The following is a 16,760-nucleotide window of genomic DNA, read 5'->3' on the forward strand; positions in this document are numbered from 1 at the left end:
AGACCAATTCAACACCGCTTTTTTTCAACGATGTCGATTGTGCTAAAGAGAAAGAGAGAAAGAAAAAAGTGTAATTCTTTGCCTTGTGTTTTTTTGTCTTGGGTTTGGAGCTTCAAAAGCGAGAGACACACACACACACACACACACACACACACAGAGAGAGAGAGAGAGAGAGAGAGAGAGAACAAAGGGGGGGGTATCTAATATTTCATTCCTCATCATAATCCTACTATCCCATCTTTCCTTTTCCTACACCAAAAGAAGAAGAAGAAGAAGAAAGAAAAAACCCCTCGATAGTCTTGGAAAGAAAAGAAAAGAAAAGGGGTCTTGTTTTTTTGTTCACCGGCGTAAAAACATGTTATAACTCGGACTATCCGTCACTTCCTTATACGGATACCCAATCTCCTTTAGAAACGCCGTCAACTTCTCGCTCTCACCCTCCCTGCACTGTATGCCGGCAAGAATCTTTGCTACATCACCGCCGTAATTCCTGTAGTGGAAAAGACTGATATTCATACCGGGCTGGAGGGTATTGAGGAACTTGTAGAGGGCGCCGCCGCGCTCGGGGAACTCGAACATGAACATGTGTTCGTTGGTTGCGTCGCTGCGGCCACCGACGAGGTAGCGGATATGTGATTTGACGAGTTCGTCTTGGGAGAGATCGTGTGCTGTCATGCCTTCTGCGGCGAGGCGGGCGATGAGATCGGGTAAGTCGCGGGAGCGGGTTGCTGCTTTGAGTTCTACGCCTACGAGGATCTGTGCGGAGTCCGGGGAGGAGTAGCGGTAGGAGAATTCTGTGACGGCCATGGGGTGGATGATTGAGACGAGTTTGGCGAAGGAGCCTAGGGATTCAGGGATGGAGACGGAGAGAATGGCTTCTTTGTTTTCACCGATTGCGGCGCGCTCGGCGACGAAGCGGAGGCGGTCGAAGTTCATGTTTGCGCCGCTGGCGATGGCGATGAGGCCGCGGGTGCGATCTGGGGATGAGTTGCGGGAGACCCATTTTTTCAGGCCGGCGAGGGCGAGGGCACCCGCTGGCTCAACAATGGAACGTGTGTCTTCGAACATGTCTTTTATGGCGGCGCATGTCTCATCGGTTGTCACTTGGACGACTTCGTCGACGACTTCCTGGCAGATGCGGAAGGTTTCTTCGCCGACGGTTTTGACGGCTGCACCGTCGGCGAAGAGACCGACGTCTTTGAGGACAACGCGTTTGCCGGCTTTAAGAGACTCGACCATGGCGTTGGCATCGTACTGCTCTACGCCTATAATCTTGACGTGTGGTGCGATGCGCTTGATGTAGACGCCTACTCCGGCGATCAAACCGCCTCCGCCCACGCAGCAAAATACAGCCTTGAGATCTTGCAGGTTGGTTTGTCGTAGCAGCTCCATACCGACAGTGCCCTGGCCCGCAATGACATAGGGATCGTCAAAGGGCGGTATAGAAATGAGTCCATGCAACTTCTCCAACCTCAATGCTTCTGCTTTTGCAGCATCAAAGTCGGCGCCGTGAAGTATCACGGAGCCACCCAGTCTCGAGACATTCTTGTGCTTGATATCCGGAGTGCCCGAGGGCATGACAATAGTTGCTGGGATCTTAAGCTTGCGAGCAGAGTACGCAACGCCCTGGGCGTGGTTGCCAGCGCTACATGCCACGACGCCTCTCCACCGCTCTTTGGGCTCTAGATGTGCCATTTTGTTGTATGCGCCCCGCAGCTTGAAACTGAACACGGGCTGTAGATCCTCGCGTTTGAGCATGACGTTGCATTCTAGTCGGTTGCTGAGATTGATTGCGGGCGTCAATGGCGTTTCCTGGACGACCTCGTAGACGCGTGATGTGAGGATAAGGCGCAGGTAGTCGGGATATCCATTTGGGAGCAGGAATGCTTCGGGTATCACGCTCTGTGTCTTTGAAGTGTTTGGTTCCGAGGGCGGGCTTGGGTTCGCGCTGTATTCGGTGAGAGCAAAGCCATTTCTTGGTGTACGAGGTGTGGCAATTCCATTGGCGATAGTTTCGGGCGTCGTCGGCCGTGAGTAGTCAGGTACTGTTGCCATTATGTGCGTGTGTGGGTGAGGTGTGTAACGTCAGTGTGGATATTTTTATTTTTTGGGGAAAGCTATGCGTGACTCCGCCTGTATCGGAGACAGGGATGTCAAGCATGTTGCTATGGTGGGGCGGGGGGTCCAAGGTGGGGTAAGGGCCTGTTCACTTTCGTCTCCGTAGGGCGTGTTCGGTTCAACTCCGTTTTCCGTTTACTAACCGCATCCATTTTGCGTTTCGGAAACGGGATTCAAAACACTGTCGTGTCCGGTAAAACAGGCGTTTTAGGGGTATAAAGCGGAGCTCCAAATGAATGTCCTCTACGTTTTCTATCTCAATCTGGATAGACGCAAGCCTCATAGGGTAACAAAACGGAGACGAAAAAGGAAGATGTGAACAAGCCCTAAATCTCCGACCTCGCTTCGTTTCAACTCTGACTAGACATCATGTGAAAGTGGTTAACATCATCTGTGTATTCAAACCGCCCTGACCCTTTTTGATCTGTTTTCCGCTCTTTGTCATTCCTGCCATCTCCTTTCTGATCGGATGTGAGATCTCAATATCGAATGATGCATCCTAAGACTGTGAATGCAGCATCTCGATCATCTGGATGACACCATTTGATCGTGGTAGCTGGAACAATGTTTAGTATTTTCGCTTTATGTAAATTACCTATATATTTGAACCTATATATGATATGCTGAAACTCTCTCATCATATATCGAGACTATAATTTTCCGTACAAGACATTCCGCTCAACCCATTCGTCTCGTACCTGCATGCTTCTCTATCAAGCAGAGGAAACCCTAAATAAGAATTCACTCACCATCCCTCACCCCTTACAAAACGCCACCACCTTCTCCGCCCCCCTTCCCACAAGCCCATCCACATACGCGAGAAAAACCTCCACATCAAGCATATCCACGCACCCTTCCTTCCATCCAAGACTCGGATTCGAACTCCTAAGCACCTGTCCTCCCCAAAGAATCCTAACAAACCACTTCCCCTCCCCACCAACCCTCTTGTACACCTCAAACACAACCTCGGACCCCATCCCCACCCAAACCATCTGCTCCACCTGCAAAAAGCTCAAAAGACGCGATAGAGACCCGTCATGCGCCACGTTATGGCGGTATATGATATCCGACTGGCCCGCCATCGCAGCACGGATATGACTCGCGAGTTCCGCTAGAAACACGCCGTAGGAGCCTGCAGCAGCCTGCAGCGACTGCGGCGCATCGCGGTAGATGAACGAGTACTCGTACTGACCAAGTCTATACACGGAATCTGCCTGGCGCTGGTCGATGCACAAGCTTGGGTCGCTAATGTTGCACGGTAAAGGTTTGGCGTGGCATTGGCGGGCAGACAGGTTGTCGTAGTAGTGGTCGAACCAATTGTGCCATTCGGCCGAGGTGGGTGACACGCCGCTGACTGTGTCGAGGGCTTTGAAGAGCGGGGCTGTGGCGGTGAGGTGGGCAGTCCAGTTTGCGGCGGAGCTGCCGACGCCGTAGGTGCTGTAGAGTTTGGAGGCTGCGGGACAGGAGTAAGAAGGTGCGAGGGAGTCGATGTCACTGGGTTGGACGTGCAGGGGTACGTTTTCTTTGGGGTTGTACATTCCTTGTATGAGCATGCCGGCGACTTGGCTGGTGATGACGTTGTTGGAGACGCGGTAGGTGACTTTGGTGTCGGGTTGGGACGGGAGGAAACCTAGCAGGTCGTGGTAGACGCCGTAGAGATCTTTTCCGTGCTGCCAGGAGTCTTCGAGGCCTTCCAGAGTGATTTGAGGGAATTGGCATGAGCCGTTGAAACCCGCTTGTGCGAAGGGATTCACAGGGTCGGTATACACACTCCAGTACGTTGACGCAGAAGTCTTGTTAGACGTGGAACCGAGAGGCTCTCCATAGTAGAAAAGGCCTTGATCTTTGCACTCCCAGCGGTACGATTCCCGTGGAAAGGTGTTTGAAGCATATGGTGTACGCTTGTGGTGACGATGGATACTTTTTTACTCTTCCGTAAGTTATCACCTTTTTTTATCAATACAGATAGACGTACTCACACCTCTACGTAAGCAAGCTCAAAATCGGCATCAGCTTTTACGTATTCTTCTTTGCGCACATGAGGCATGTTGCACCAGTTGTAAGTGCCATATTCAACACCGAGTGGTAACTGCGAGCTGTTGAATACGAAGCCATTCGTTCCAGTACCGTTTAGAATTTGATCGAGATCATTGATCCAGCTTTTCTTGGGTGGATACCATCCCAAGTCTACTTCTGTTGCGGATACTGAAGTGGCGATGCTTGCCAGCATCAACGCAATGTAGTTGTGTGAGGCCATGCCGAGTCTGACTGATAGGAGATGGGCGAGCACGAAAGTAGTGCAAATTGCAACAAGCGTGGAAGAGGTGTAAAGGACTACATACCGCATTGTTTTCATCGCAGTTTATCAAGACGCGATATCGGGAACCATTGCAGAAAACAGAGCGTATCGTCATCGGTAGCAAGCGCTAGCAGGAGGTACCTTTTGGAGGATGCGCGCACGCGTCGTAGAATGCTGTCGCGATTGGTCCATTAGAGAAGGAAGCGGGTTCGTCGTCCGTCCCACTCCGGAATTGACCAAACACGGGGCTATACCCAACCACGCTTCACACATCCTCCAGGTATTCTCCCTCAAAAGGAATAACAAGTCAAACTTAAAAAGCAAGAACGCGGCATTGTTGTAATGTCGACCCGCCCATGTCAGCAGTACGAATTTTGCACACAAGACTCCGAGTCAAGTCAAGTCAAAGGCAGAGTCAAGACAAAGTCTAAGTCGAGTCAAAGTCAAAACCAGATAGCAAAGAATTAAAAACTTTGACATTTCCTCAAACACTCAACCCCTCAATTGCTACGGAAAAAAGCAATCGCTAAATACAGTTTGGAACTACCTCGTCAATAAAAGCTACGCTCAGCGCCAAGTTTAACCACCCGAATCCTTCTTGCAAAGAGGAAACGGCGTGGGGAAGAGCATGAATCTAAGGGATACTAAACAATCAAAAGGGGGTATGCGCAATATCGAAGTCAAACTCAGATAAACAGACAAAGATAAAAAAAAAAGACAAAAGAGTATCAGACATAGTCGACATAGGAAAAGGTATGTGCCAAGCTCAAGTATACATACACATGCACCTTGTGAAATGCATACCATGTGAAAGTGTAACATGCTCGGCACGTCCAAATGTTTGTTTCCTCAGACATGCACTGTTGGATAAATGCTGCTGTCGGATAATGGAAACTGGCAGTGTTGCGGTCCAACGACATACCAGCGCGGATTCCTGTTGATTTCACAGACTGTTGTTTCTGCTACTAGAGCAGATGGTTGGTTAAAAGACACCAGGTCGGTATGGGCGATACTCGCGACCTTCTGCGCTGACTGCACGACCATTGGAAGCAGGGACTGAAAGTTGTCTCGATGTTGGTCCATCTGCAGTAACGACACGACGCCTGCCCTTTTCCAGTCGTGTCGTCCTCCAGCTCTCATACCACTGCTCGCGGCTTGCTTCACGGAGCTCAGAACGCCAATCGCTAAAGACGCTTTCCCTGAGCTTGACGAAATCGCAATGCTCTGGGTTGTAGGGATCGGCAAAACCCCAAGGAAACCTACGCCCAACAACCTCGGGGTCGTAAGGATCCGGCGAGATGATGCTAAGGGGCAGGAAAGGTGCTTCAGTGCTTTCGCTATGAATCGATGCAGCCATGGCAGACGGCTTGCGACTGTGGTTCCTGCTACCATTTGGCACCGACACCGAAGGCGATTGGGATTTGGTGGACGACGCAGACGAAGCAATTGAGCGCGCGGCTTCGGAAGAAGATCGTTCGAGAATCTTGTTGAGCATCTCGGATTTCTGTTCGCCGTCAGACGAGTGCTCATACTCATCCTCGTCGCGCTCGTCGAGTCGGTCCTCGTCATCATCCTCGTCATCGCCCAATTCGAGGTTCAAAGCCTCGAGTGGGTCCAACTTGGATCGCTTGATTATGTCCCACACCGTCTTCTTGAGATAGCGCATGTGGGCACCAGTAATGGTGTCTGCCTTGCTGATGACTGGAATCACAGTAGTCCTTGTTTGGAGCTCGCGGAGCACATTGAGGTCCAGATTCTCGTCCAAGCCTCCAAAAATGGCACTGCCGACATTGCCAATGTTGGCATTCTTGCGGGCTTCGGCAATGTTCTGATCCAAACGGATAGGATCCAACAAGAGAAAGACGCAGTGGATATGCGTGTCCTTTGCTCCCGGGGAACGGACGACTTTTTGCTCTTCACTGAATGTGTCTTCAAACTTGGACTCAAGGAACGTGGTGATCAGAGGCAGCTGGAAGTCGACAATGTTCTTTTCGAGGCCCTCAGAGTCCCAGAGAGTGACACCCACTCTCTCGCCATCGACTTCGGTCTCGAGAAACTGCGAGGTGAAGGGCGAATCATCACCACCAACGGCAGTTGCAGGTGGAGAAGGGGTGCGCGGTCGCTTACTAGCAGGAAGCGCGAGGGCGGTGCGCAGGAACTCGATGAAGGCGGACTTGCCGGAGCCTTTTGTGCCAATAACAAGGATGCTGAAGCATGGTTAGCTAGCACAAGTGAAGAGATGCTGGTGACATACTTGAATGGTGTGGGATCCTTCCTCCTGCGCACGCGGCGAGGGCTGTTGACGTTAGTGGCCTGGGTGCTGGCATAGCTGTAGCGGCCGCGGTTAGTCATGCTCTCGGTCCTGGGATATGGATCAATGTCGGCAGGCAGTGGAGGCGAAGGGCCGGTCGGCATGTTGGGCTGGCGAGCCACCTTGGAAGGGTCAACCGAGGGCCGGCTGAAGTTGAAGGCATTGGGATTGTAGGCGCCGACTTTGTTGGAGACAATGGCGACCGAGTCTGGACGATAGCTATCCTCGCCGCCAAACGTGGCAATCTGGGGCAGGGCCGAGTGCGAGGGCAGGCGGGGCGGCTGTGTGGGGAGCATACTGGCCTCGCGCTGCCTGCGCAAAGCCTCCTCCTGGGCGAGGGCCTTTTGCTTACGGCTCATTTTTGCTCCAGAGGTGCTTCGACTGGCGCTGCTGCCGCGTGTTTCTGAGGAGCTCTTTCCGCTGGCTCTGCGCAGAAAGTTGAAGCTGGTCCTGCGTGTTCCTGACTGGTTGTCGACAGAGGAGAGCGAAGGACGAGCAGCAGTGTCTGGCGAGTCTTCCTTGGACGCCGAAGGATTGGAGTAGCTGGGAACGGAAGTGTCCGTAGTAGAGGCCATGGTGGGCGGAGGGGTGTCTTAATATCAGCGGCTCAGTGGTTGCGCGCGTGGTTAATCTTAGTAACGGAGAGTGAGAGGGCTCCTGGATGGGCAGTCGGAAGAGAGAGTTAGCTTCCCTATGCCAGACAGGGTCAAGAGATTGGGTCGACGAAATGGCGTCGTCAGAAATTGAAATTGGAGGAGGGAGCGGCCGCCTGTGTGGCCAGGTTAGTAGTCTGCTCCAACGCGCATCCCATGGCGCGTGCGGGACAGAGACCAGGGTGTGGGTCAGAGGAATCGGAGGGACGTCTGCGTATGTACGTACTAGCCTTAATATCCGACACTACTGCAGGGACGACGATATTGGGGCCAGGTGGTGGTGGCAGCCCCAGATTCTGCAACAGCAAAAGAAACAAGGGACAGCAAGGCGAGACGTGACGTGCTTGCGGGTGCTGGTAAGGCTGAGGGAGGAAGGCGGCAAAAGCAAATGAGTGCAGGGCAGCGTGGATGTGGACAAGATGAGGCAAGGCGCGAGAGGGAGCGAGCCGAGGGAGAGGGCTGAAATGGGACTGGGCTGGGCTGGGCTGGGCTGGGCCGGGAAATGGCAGCAGATTGAGATGCAGATACAAGGCCCGACGAGGGTGGCACACACACCCGGTCTCAATGCGAAACCGCCTGCTTGCTGACGGCATTGATTGGGCAAATGTAAGTATAATTTGCACTTGCACCCACGGCTGGCCGACGACAGATGACATGGATGCCGATCCACGACGGGCCAGTCATGGTGCTAGCCGAGGCGATGGCGCTATGGGTGCACTGGGTGGGCGGGTTGGAGTCGGGCGGTACGTTGTGTATGGATGTGGATGTGGATGTGGATGCAAATGTGTGAATAGGGGGCTCGCCCTCCTTAGCCCGACCATGCTCACACGCCACGGCGCAGCAGCACCAGAAGCCAAGTGTTCCTCTGACGGCGGGTGCGTGAATGCTGGCTGCCCATGGCCATGGTCACGCTACGTTTGCAGAGACGTCAAATGCCTTGTACTTATCTTACTGCCTAGTATACGTATGTGTTTACTTACATTCATGACTGTACATGTGTCAGAACCCATGGCAGTCAATCGTCGACGCCTCAGCCCCACTTACTTGCCCAATCGTGAGCCTGCGCCACAACACCGTCCACACACGCACACACGCACACACGCACACATACACAGCCTCCACGGAACACTCTGGCTGAACCCTGCGCCTATCGATATCCTACCCCGCAATCACACGGTTCACCACGTTGAGCCTTTCTTTTCCCTCCCCCGCCCGTGTCCCCGGTACCATTGCGATCGACTTCAGCCCAGCAACATCGCCTGTGGCGCCGCCATCTTGTCCTGACTCCCATGTACTCTAGACAACCAATGCCCTTACTTCCTAGGGCTCGAGAAACACCGGTGGCTTGTCATGCCATCCCCTAGCATGACGCCGCCATCATACGACATGTTGACGGACATGCTGTAGCCAAAACGTTAAACTCGCTCCCACATGACGCAAACGTCAATCTGACTCGTGCCTTGATGCGTCTAACTAGGGCGAATAGCTGCCTCGCTCTTCTATCGACTTCATCACTTCCTCAGCATGCTTCCAAACCTTGTCCACCCCACCTTCGTCCCGAAGCTTTCTCGCATTATTCGTGTCTGTCAATATCTCGCCATTCCAGTTTAGAAGGTAACTTCCGCTGCCCACAACACCATCGCTGCCCACCATACTCGTCGTCTCTGCGGCCACACGTGGAGCGTAGATGGGCGATGTGGCAGCAAACAGATGCCGCTCCCCACTCTCCTCCTGGGGAACAAACATCAGCCGGCCAAACGCCGAGAGCGCAAACTTGACCGCCCCATTGACCGGCCCAAAAAGTTGACGCGTTACCCCTGTCTGAACCCCGGATGGGTAGGCGTGGATGTACGTCGTCTTGGGGTGCTGCTTGGCCAGGTGGGCTACAGACAAAGAAAGCATGGCGCTGGCATGCACCAAAACATTCTTCAGGCTAAACGTGTTCTTGAGCGAAAGGTCCGCGAAGTTGACTCCCTTCAGTCGCAGACCAGCCTGGGGATCCAACACTGCAACTACGCGCGAAAGCTCGTTTGATGCTGCTGCTGCATCCATCAATGGAGTAAGCTGTTGGATGAATCTCATGCGTGCATAGTAGTGCAACGAAAACTTGCGATCCAGCCCCTCGGCCGTCTCGTCACGACCCTTGACCGAAAGATATCCGCACGTCATGAAGAGTATGTTGACGTGCTTTTCCTTGCTCTTGATCTCGTTGCATGCCTCGTCCACATTCTTCAACAGCGAAATGTCCTTTTGGATGAAGCTCACTTTTGACGCCGAGTTGATCTCGCGGAGCTCGTCGACAATCTTGCTTGCTTCGGTGGCATTGCGCCCAATGAGGTAGACGGTCGGCGAGACGGTATGACGGACTAGCTCGCGTGCTGTGAAGAGGCCGATTCCGCTCGTGCCTCCGACAAAGATGGCAACAGGGTTGGGTAGGACAGACTTGAGTGTTGCGTTGTGACTGCGGACTGCTGATATCGCGACCATGATGATGAGTAGTGGGGCAGCTTTGCAGACTGTCTTAGAGCGGCTGCCGACGTCTTATGTATGTACAGGACGTGTGTTGTACAACTGTGCCGCCGGCGGGCAGCTGGCCCGACAACTCTCGGCGTTCGTCCGGCCCCCAACAACAAAACCATGCATAATGGCAGAACAGATGTGGTAAGCCAACAGGGGCGCGCGCCGCACAATCACAACATCACGCTGGCAGCTACATGCATGTGACGCTCAATGCGGCTCAAGCACAAGTCTCGGTAGCCTCCGAACATGGCGCTACTACTGGGTCCCACCAGACCCTGATCCCCTTGTCTCTCGTCCCCACTTTGTCCGTCCCTCGAACACACGGCATCATGACTCAATCTCCATCTCGAGCCGCCCTCCTGGCTCAAGAATTGCGTCCACCATGAACGCACTCGGTGATCTATCCCCCACTCTAGATCCAACCCAGCTTGCTGCGGGGCAGGCGCCTCCAACCCCGCCTCACGAGAATGCCCTCGACGATGTGTATGGCTCTGTGCCTTCGTCCCCAGTTCTCTCTACACATGCCCCGCAGGCACGGCGCCATGAAATTCTTTCCGATCTGCCCTCTCGTCAGCGCGCCCTGGATACGGATGCCTATCGAGAAGGCCTAGCAACTAGCAAGGGCCAGTACGTACAGCAAGGATTCGACGAAGGTTATTCTCTCGGGGCAAATCTTGGACTCAACACAGGCTACATCCTCGGTGTGCTACAAGGCTTCGTTGCTGCATGGAAGAACCGTGATCAACAAGTACACAAAGAAGCCGCGGAAATCTACGATACGGCTCGGGCCGAATTGGCCATAGAGCAGCTTTTAGGCCAACAATGGGTGGACGAGGAAGGCATTTGGAAATGGGGTGTCGTGGGCAAGGAGGACGATCCTACGTTTAGAGAGGTCGCCGCTCAGCATCCCGTAATACAGAAGTGGATGGACAAGATCCAAGAATTAGCTAAAAGGTGGAATGTGGATGTTGAGGCAGTAGACAAGATGCATGCTTTACAAGAACATGAGGTGTGAGAAAAAGATCAAAAAAATACAATCAAATACACGGGACTCAAAGTCCTCGAGAAGCAGTCTCTGCTCGGTCATTAAGTAAATCAAAGCCTATCCTTGCTCTTCGTCGGCCGGTTAAATCGGAGATAAAATCGCCTAGCACTGATGGTATAAAGTCCGCTTGAAGCTTTCGTTGCTGTTACAACATCACCTGTAGTATTTCCTTACTATGCACATTAGTACAGTAAATGCGGAGTCAGCTCTTTATCTTGTTCAATTTTTGTTTAACGCAATGTTATGTTGGTGCTGAGAAGTCGTAGTAAAGGCGGCTCGTTTTGGTCTGGGTTCTCCAGTTCCACGGATCGACCGAAAGCCTCGGAGGTTCAAAGTTGTTGCCTTATGGGCGCACGGACCAGGCAGCACCAAAAATGCCGTCATGACTATACGGCCAAAGATAAACTCCCGTTGCGACATGCTCACCATGCCAAATCTTACTCGTTTCGTTTTGCTTCAACTCTCCTCTTGACAGCCATGATACATGGCTTGTCTGCTCTTCACCGAGCACATGCACAAAACGCCACACTGCGATTGCTAACGTCAGCCACTTGCCCCACGCGCTTGTACCAAGCACAACTTGCGCGCCGTCTGCAGACACAAGCATGGGAACCATTGCGCCCCCCGAACCCTGCCGACCTGCCCAAACCCAAGCAGCGCAAAATCAAGCCCCCTTTCACTCGCCGAAAATGGGTGCGCCGTCTCGCTGCTGTCTCCGCACTGCTCGGGGCAGGATGGGCAATTGACCGGCAGTTCAATGCCTCGTCCATCACTCGCAGCCTGCGCACATTCAAGGTCGGCCTCTTGATCGGAATCGACTACAAGATTAACTTCCGTGCGCACCCACCGCTTGCAAATAGCATCGAGGATCTCCATGCCAGGAATGCGACAAGGATCTTTGATCTTCTGCGATACAATGGCGGGCTGTATCTGAAGATTGGCCAGGCCATTGCTATGCAGAGTGCCATCCTCCCGCCACAGTTCCAGAAGATGTTCCAGCAAATGTTTGACGATGCGCCGCAGAATGAGTGGTGGGAGGTGGAGCAGGTCATACGGGAAGACTTTGGCAAGAGCGTTGAGGAGGTTTTTGGCATTGGCTTCACGAAGCAAGATGGCCGAGGTATCATGGAAAAGACTGCCCGAGCTAGTGCAAGTGTTGCCCAGGTCCATTGGGCAAGGCTCGCAGATGGAAGAGAGGTAGCCATCAAGATCCAGAAGCGAGAGATTGCACAACAGGTCGGATGGGATCTCTGGGCTTTCAAGGTTGTCTCCAAAGTATATACATGGTGGTTCGGAATCCCCGTCTACACCCTCGTGCCATACATATCAGAGCGCCTAATGCTAGAAACGGATTTTGAAAACGAGGCAAACAACGCGGTAGAGATGAAGACACTGGTATCTGGAGAGCCGAGACTCAATGGACGAGTTTACATACCCACCGTTTACCGCGAGCTTTCCAGCAAGCGAGTCATGACAGCTGAGTGGATAGAGGGGGTCAGGTTATGGGATAAGGAGGGAATTACAAACAGCTGGAAAGGAGGATGGCGTCGTGGCAGCCCAGGCGCAGGCGGGGAACAACTACCGCCTATCCCACAAGATGCGCCAGTGGACACTCATGCTCCAGAAGATGCTACAAAGCATGATTTCTTCAAGCCGGACCGCAGCTACTGGCGGGGCAAGGACGGCAAGGGCGGTCTAGGTGTCTCTCTGAAGACTACGATGAATACCATTGTAGATCTTTTCTCGGCGCAGATGTTCTTATGGGGCGCTGTACACTGTGACCCACACCCAGGTAACATTTTCGTTCGCCGCCTTCCCAACGGAGAACCCGAAGTCGTTCTCATTGACCACGGTCTGTACATTCGCATGGATCCCAAGTTCCGCCTTCAATATGCCACGTTCTGGAAATCACTATTGGCTTTCGACAATGACAAAATCGAAGAGATTGTTAGTAGCTGGGGCGTCAAACATGCCGACATTTTCGCCTCTGCAACGCTTATGCGCCCGTACGAAGGCGGTGACAAGAGCGTAGCCGAAGTACTCAAAGCCGAACGCAAAGGCAAAGACCAAGCCGAGCGCGCTTTTGAAATGCAAGCCAAGGGACGAGATGCAATCAAGCTTATTCTTGGCGACGATGCCAAATTCCCACGTGAACTTCTCTTCATCGGGCGCAACCTGCGTATCGTTCAGGGTAACAATCAGTTTCTCGGCTCTCCAGTCAATCGTATCAAGATTACTGGCTTGTGGGCTAGCAGAGCCCTAATCGAAAGCAAGGATCTGGGTGTGGGTGAACGGTGGAAGAATTGGATTCAGCATCTGCGCTTCCGCTGTGTGTTGGCGCTCAGCGATGCAGTCTTCTTTTGGAGCAAGATTAAGCAGTTGATTGGCGTGGGTCGGGGCATGGAGGATGACATTGAGGCGCATATGCGTGTCATGGCCAAGGACTTTGGTGTCGAGTTGAACCACGGTGTGTTTGAGGGATAGACGGTGATGGAGATTTGTATGAATAGATGGATGATAATAACCGCTCTTCTAATTATACTTGTTTCATAGGACACATGTCCTTGAATGCGAGCCTCAGCGGTGTATGCCATGTAAGCGTTTCGAGCTGTCCAACACCATTACAAACGTCCAAGCTCGTGATGACGCGCCTCATGAATGTGCCGAGGTAAGTCGTAAAAGACGGTCAGATACCACCTTTCCACTGCAATACCATTACAACACCCATAGCCATCCCATCTCCCATAGGGCGCTCCACTCTCCCCTCATCTCACATTTCTCAACCAAACGTTCCGTCATTTTGCTCCACTTTCGACGCGTCCACGCGTTTTGCCGAACCTCGGCCAGAACGACTCAACTCGCTTGGTTCTTGCGGGGAAAAGCAACGGGGATTACTATTCATTCAGGGTCTATCACCATCACCACGTTTCCAAAGACCCAAGGGAAATCTCCACCTTTTCCGTAACCGCTTTAAGATAAAACTTGCTTCGTAAATCTTGGACTCGTAAAGGACAAAGAAAAACAATATTGACTGTTCATTATGTCTTCCCCACAATACTCGGATATCGTATTCGAAATCCGCAACCAAATCGGTATAATCAAGGTACTACCAATTCTCTTGTCTTTCCCCACATCTACAGGCATGTTTACTCTTGGGTGTAAATATAATTAACATATATACAAAGTTCAACCGCCCGAAAGCACTCAACTCCTTCGGCGGCAACATCATTCCCGAAGTCATTGACGCGCTGCGCGTTCTCAACGAGCATCCAGATACCATCTTCACCGTTTTAACTGGCGAAGGCCGGTTCTTCTCGGCAGGCGCAGATGTCAAGGCTGTTGCCGGGGTGGGTGGAGAGGCATTTAAGAATGAGGGTGAGAACAAGCTGGTGCAGTTAGGACGGTTTACTTATGGTAAGTTTGCTGAATCTGTTATCAAAAAAAGATAATAAATCTAACACGGTGTGTCTAGCAATTGAACTTCTACGCTCGATGATTGACCACAAAAAGGTTCTCATCCTTGCGCTCAACGGCCCTGCTGTCGGTGGCGGTGCAGCATGGTTCCCTGGTATCGCGGATATAGTACTTGCTTCATCAACGGCATGGCTTCAATGCCCCTTTTCTGCTCTCGGGCTCGTGCCTGAGAACGGATCTGCGCTATCTTTTGCCCAGCACATGGGCATCCATCGTGCAAACGACTTTCTCATGTTTGGTCGCAGGCTCACCGCGCAAGAACTGCTTGATGCAGGCTTGTACAACTATGTCTGGGACGCGACGGGCGACGAATTCCAGAAGAAGGTTGTAGATTTCTTGGAGGACCAGTTGAAGGTTAATGATGGCAAGAGCATGATTGAGATGAAGCGGTTGCAGAATGCTCCAATTAGAGACGCGAGGTTGATCGCGGTCATAAACTCGGTTGATGCACTTGCGGAGCGGTTTGTCGAGGGTGCGCCGATGAAGAGGTTTGAAGTTAAGAGGAGGGAGTTGGAGGAGAAGAGTAAGGCGAAGGCGAAGATTTAGAATGTAAAATCTGGGATCAATAGATGGGTTGGCGGAAGTTTGTAGCACATTTTGAAAGACCACACACAAAAGGTACACGAGTGGATTTGAGTTTCGTTCTCAGAGTCTGGACTAGGCTTAAACTAAGTCTTGGAGAATACATCAGAGTACATTTGAACGGTGATACAACAATCCCCGACAATACTCGTGTACTACCAGACGGCGCCCCGCTTTAACCTCCACCCCTGTCAAATCCGCAATCCCCCACATCTTTCCGACATTGCGTCAAGTCGCCCCGGGAGAACATATATCCAAGGTAGATGGGTATCCCAATCCTGCCGTACAAATAGCAGCCCGTCAAACTCAGAATCCCCGGTTCAAAACCCCTTGATTGAATAACACCATCACAATGGCACCAAACTGGGACAGACTCATCCGCTTCATTGCAACAGACGGCCGCGAGCTGCGGGGTCAACCAATCTTCCCCTCCGCGGACTTTGATATTGGAACGACAACCGAGGAAACAGGCCTAAAAGTCAAAGTCATCGATGTAAAAAACAATGACATCTTCGACCCAGCGACAAAAGTCACAGACGAAGAAGTGACTGTGAAGAAGCTTCTTGGTCCCGTGACGCAGGATGAAGTCCCCATCATCCGATGCATAGGACTGAACTTCATCAAGCACAGTGCGTTCCAATATTATTCCCAGAATACCCACATCATATAACGACTTACTGATCACTTGAGCAAACAAAACAGTCCAAGAAGGAGGCCGCACACTTCCCCCCTTCCCCTCCACCTTCATCAAAGCAAACACCTGCCTAACCGACCACAACGCCCCGATCGTCATCCCCAAAATCGCCCAGGACAACCAAGCCGACTACGAAGGCGAACTCTGCTTCATCATCTCCCGCGACGCAAAAGACGTCTCCGAGTCCGAGGCCTTCAACTACATCGGCGGCTACCTCTCCGGCAACGACGTCTCGAGCCGCAAACTCCAGCGCGACCCTCTCCTCGCGGGTACCGTCCCACAATGGAACTTTTCAAAAGGCTTCGACACGTACGCACCCTTGGGCCCTCAAATCGTCAGCACGGCCGTGATACCTGATCCGAGTGCTTTGCAGCTGCAGACGCGGGTGAATGGCGAGTTGCGACAGGATTCAGGCATTGATGATTTGTGCTTTAAGATTCCGACGCTTGTGGCGTATTGTAGTCAGGGGACTACGCTGAAGAAGGGGACCGTGTTTATGACGGGGACATGTGCCGGGGTCGGGTATGCGATGGCGACGCCGCAGTTTTTGAAGCCGGGGGATGTGGTGGAGGTTAGTGTTAAGCCGCATGTTGGGACGCTGAGGAATGTGGTTGAGTTTGCTTGATTGGGAGTTGGGAAGTTGGAAGGAGGAGGATTAGGGTGGTAATAAAGGAGTCATCTTGGGGGTGAGGACGAGAATGGTGTTCTGTTTTCATGGTTCGAACGTTTTACGGATAGCGAGCAGTGCACTTCCGAAGAGAGGGAAACGTCGTGAAAAGCAATAAAGCCTTGTCGGATGATGATCTCAGAGCACAGTGATCACTTCACCCGCGTAAACTGGCAAATGTCCAAGCCGCATAGCTAACAAGGGGAGCATGTAATTATGGCCTATCACCTCTTCAAGCTAAGACGGTTCCAGGCAAAAAACTGACAGATTATCAAATACCTAAACAAGCCCTAGGGTAACCTTCCCTCGGATCGAGCCAACGTCCCGACGTGCTAGAATACCCATCACACGGTCTACCCATGCGACATATGCTGTACGACAGGACGGACGATGAACT

At 52.3% G+C, this 16,760-nt stretch overlaps 8 protein-coding genes across 8 annotated transcripts; 4 read left to right on the plus strand and 4 right to left on the minus strand.

Annotated features, from left to right (window-relative positions):
• Positions 1–339: 339 nt before the first annotated feature.
• Positions 340–2,055, minus strand: COCMIDRAFT_88365 (uncharacterized protein; the record flags this gene model as incomplete). Its single annotated transcript, XM_007687259.1, has 1 exon — positions 340–2,055. One exon carries the CDS (start codon positions 2,053–2,055, stop codon positions 340–342), a length of 1,716 nt encoding a protein of 571 aa, XP_007685449.1.
• An 818-nt stretch (positions 2,056–2,873) lies between these two features.
• On the minus strand, positions 2,874–4,375 carry COCMIDRAFT_88510 (uncharacterized protein; the record flags this gene model as incomplete). The annotated part of the gene is made up of 2 exons (XM_007687260.1): positions 2,874–4,038; positions 4,098–4,375. 2 exons carry the CDS (start codon positions 4,373–4,375, stop codon positions 2,874–2,876), a joined length of 1,443 nt encoding a protein of 480 aa, XP_007685450.1.
• A 1,024-nt stretch (positions 4,376–5,399) lies between these two features.
• COCMIDRAFT_88271 (uncharacterized protein) lies at positions 5,400–7,303 on the minus strand (the record flags this gene model as incomplete). Its single annotated transcript, XM_007687261.1, has 2 exons — positions 5,400–6,624; positions 6,672–7,303. 2 exons carry the CDS (start codon positions 7,301–7,303, stop codon positions 5,400–5,402), a joined length of 1,857 nt encoding a protein of 618 aa, XP_007685451.1.
• A 1,551-nt stretch (positions 7,304–8,854) lies between these two features.
• COCMIDRAFT_3044 (uncharacterized protein) lies at positions 8,855–9,868 on the minus strand (the record flags this gene model as incomplete). The annotated part of the gene is made up of 1 exon (XM_007687198.1): positions 8,855–9,868. One exon carries the CDS (start codon positions 9,866–9,868, stop codon positions 8,855–8,857), a length of 1,014 nt encoding a protein of 337 aa, XP_007685388.1.
• Positions 9,869–10,283: 415 nt separating this feature from the next.
• On the plus strand, positions 10,284–10,916 carry COCMIDRAFT_3045 (uncharacterized protein; the record flags this gene model as incomplete). The annotated part of the gene is made up of 1 exon (XM_007687199.1): positions 10,284–10,916. One exon carries the CDS (start codon positions 10,284–10,286, stop codon positions 10,914–10,916), a length of 633 nt encoding a protein of 210 aa, XP_007685389.1.
• A 507-nt stretch (positions 10,917–11,423) lies between these two features.
• Positions 11,424–13,430, plus strand: COCMIDRAFT_88416 (uncharacterized protein; the record flags this gene model as incomplete). Its single annotated transcript, XM_007687262.1, has 1 exon — positions 11,424–13,430. One exon carries the CDS (start codon positions 11,424–11,426, stop codon positions 13,428–13,430), a length of 2,007 nt encoding a protein of 668 aa, XP_007685452.1.
• A 556-nt stretch (positions 13,431–13,986) lies between these two features.
• On the plus strand, positions 13,987–14,966 carry COCMIDRAFT_3047 (uncharacterized protein; the record flags this gene model as incomplete). The annotated part of the gene is made up of 3 exons (XM_007687200.1): positions 13,987–14,049; positions 14,132–14,360; positions 14,419–14,966. 3 exons carry the CDS (start codon positions 13,987–13,989, stop codon positions 14,964–14,966), a joined length of 840 nt encoding a protein of 279 aa, XP_007685390.1.
• Positions 14,967–15,354: 388 nt separating this feature from the next.
• Positions 15,355–16,321, plus strand: COCMIDRAFT_88491 (uncharacterized protein; the record flags this gene model as incomplete). The annotated part of the gene is made up of 2 exons (XM_007687263.1): positions 15,355–15,631; positions 15,705–16,321. 2 exons carry the CDS (start codon positions 15,355–15,357, stop codon positions 16,319–16,321), a joined length of 894 nt encoding a protein of 297 aa, XP_007685453.1.
• Positions 16,322–16,760: the final 439 nt, after the last annotated feature.

This window comes from Bipolaris oryzae (genome assembly GCF_000523455.1).
Source record: "Bipolaris oryzae ATCC 44560 unplaced genomic scaffold scaffold_27, whole genome shotgun sequence".
Classification (NCBI taxonomy): domain Eukaryota; kingdom Fungi; phylum Ascomycota; class Dothideomycetes; order Pleosporales; family Pleosporaceae; genus Bipolaris; species Bipolaris oryzae.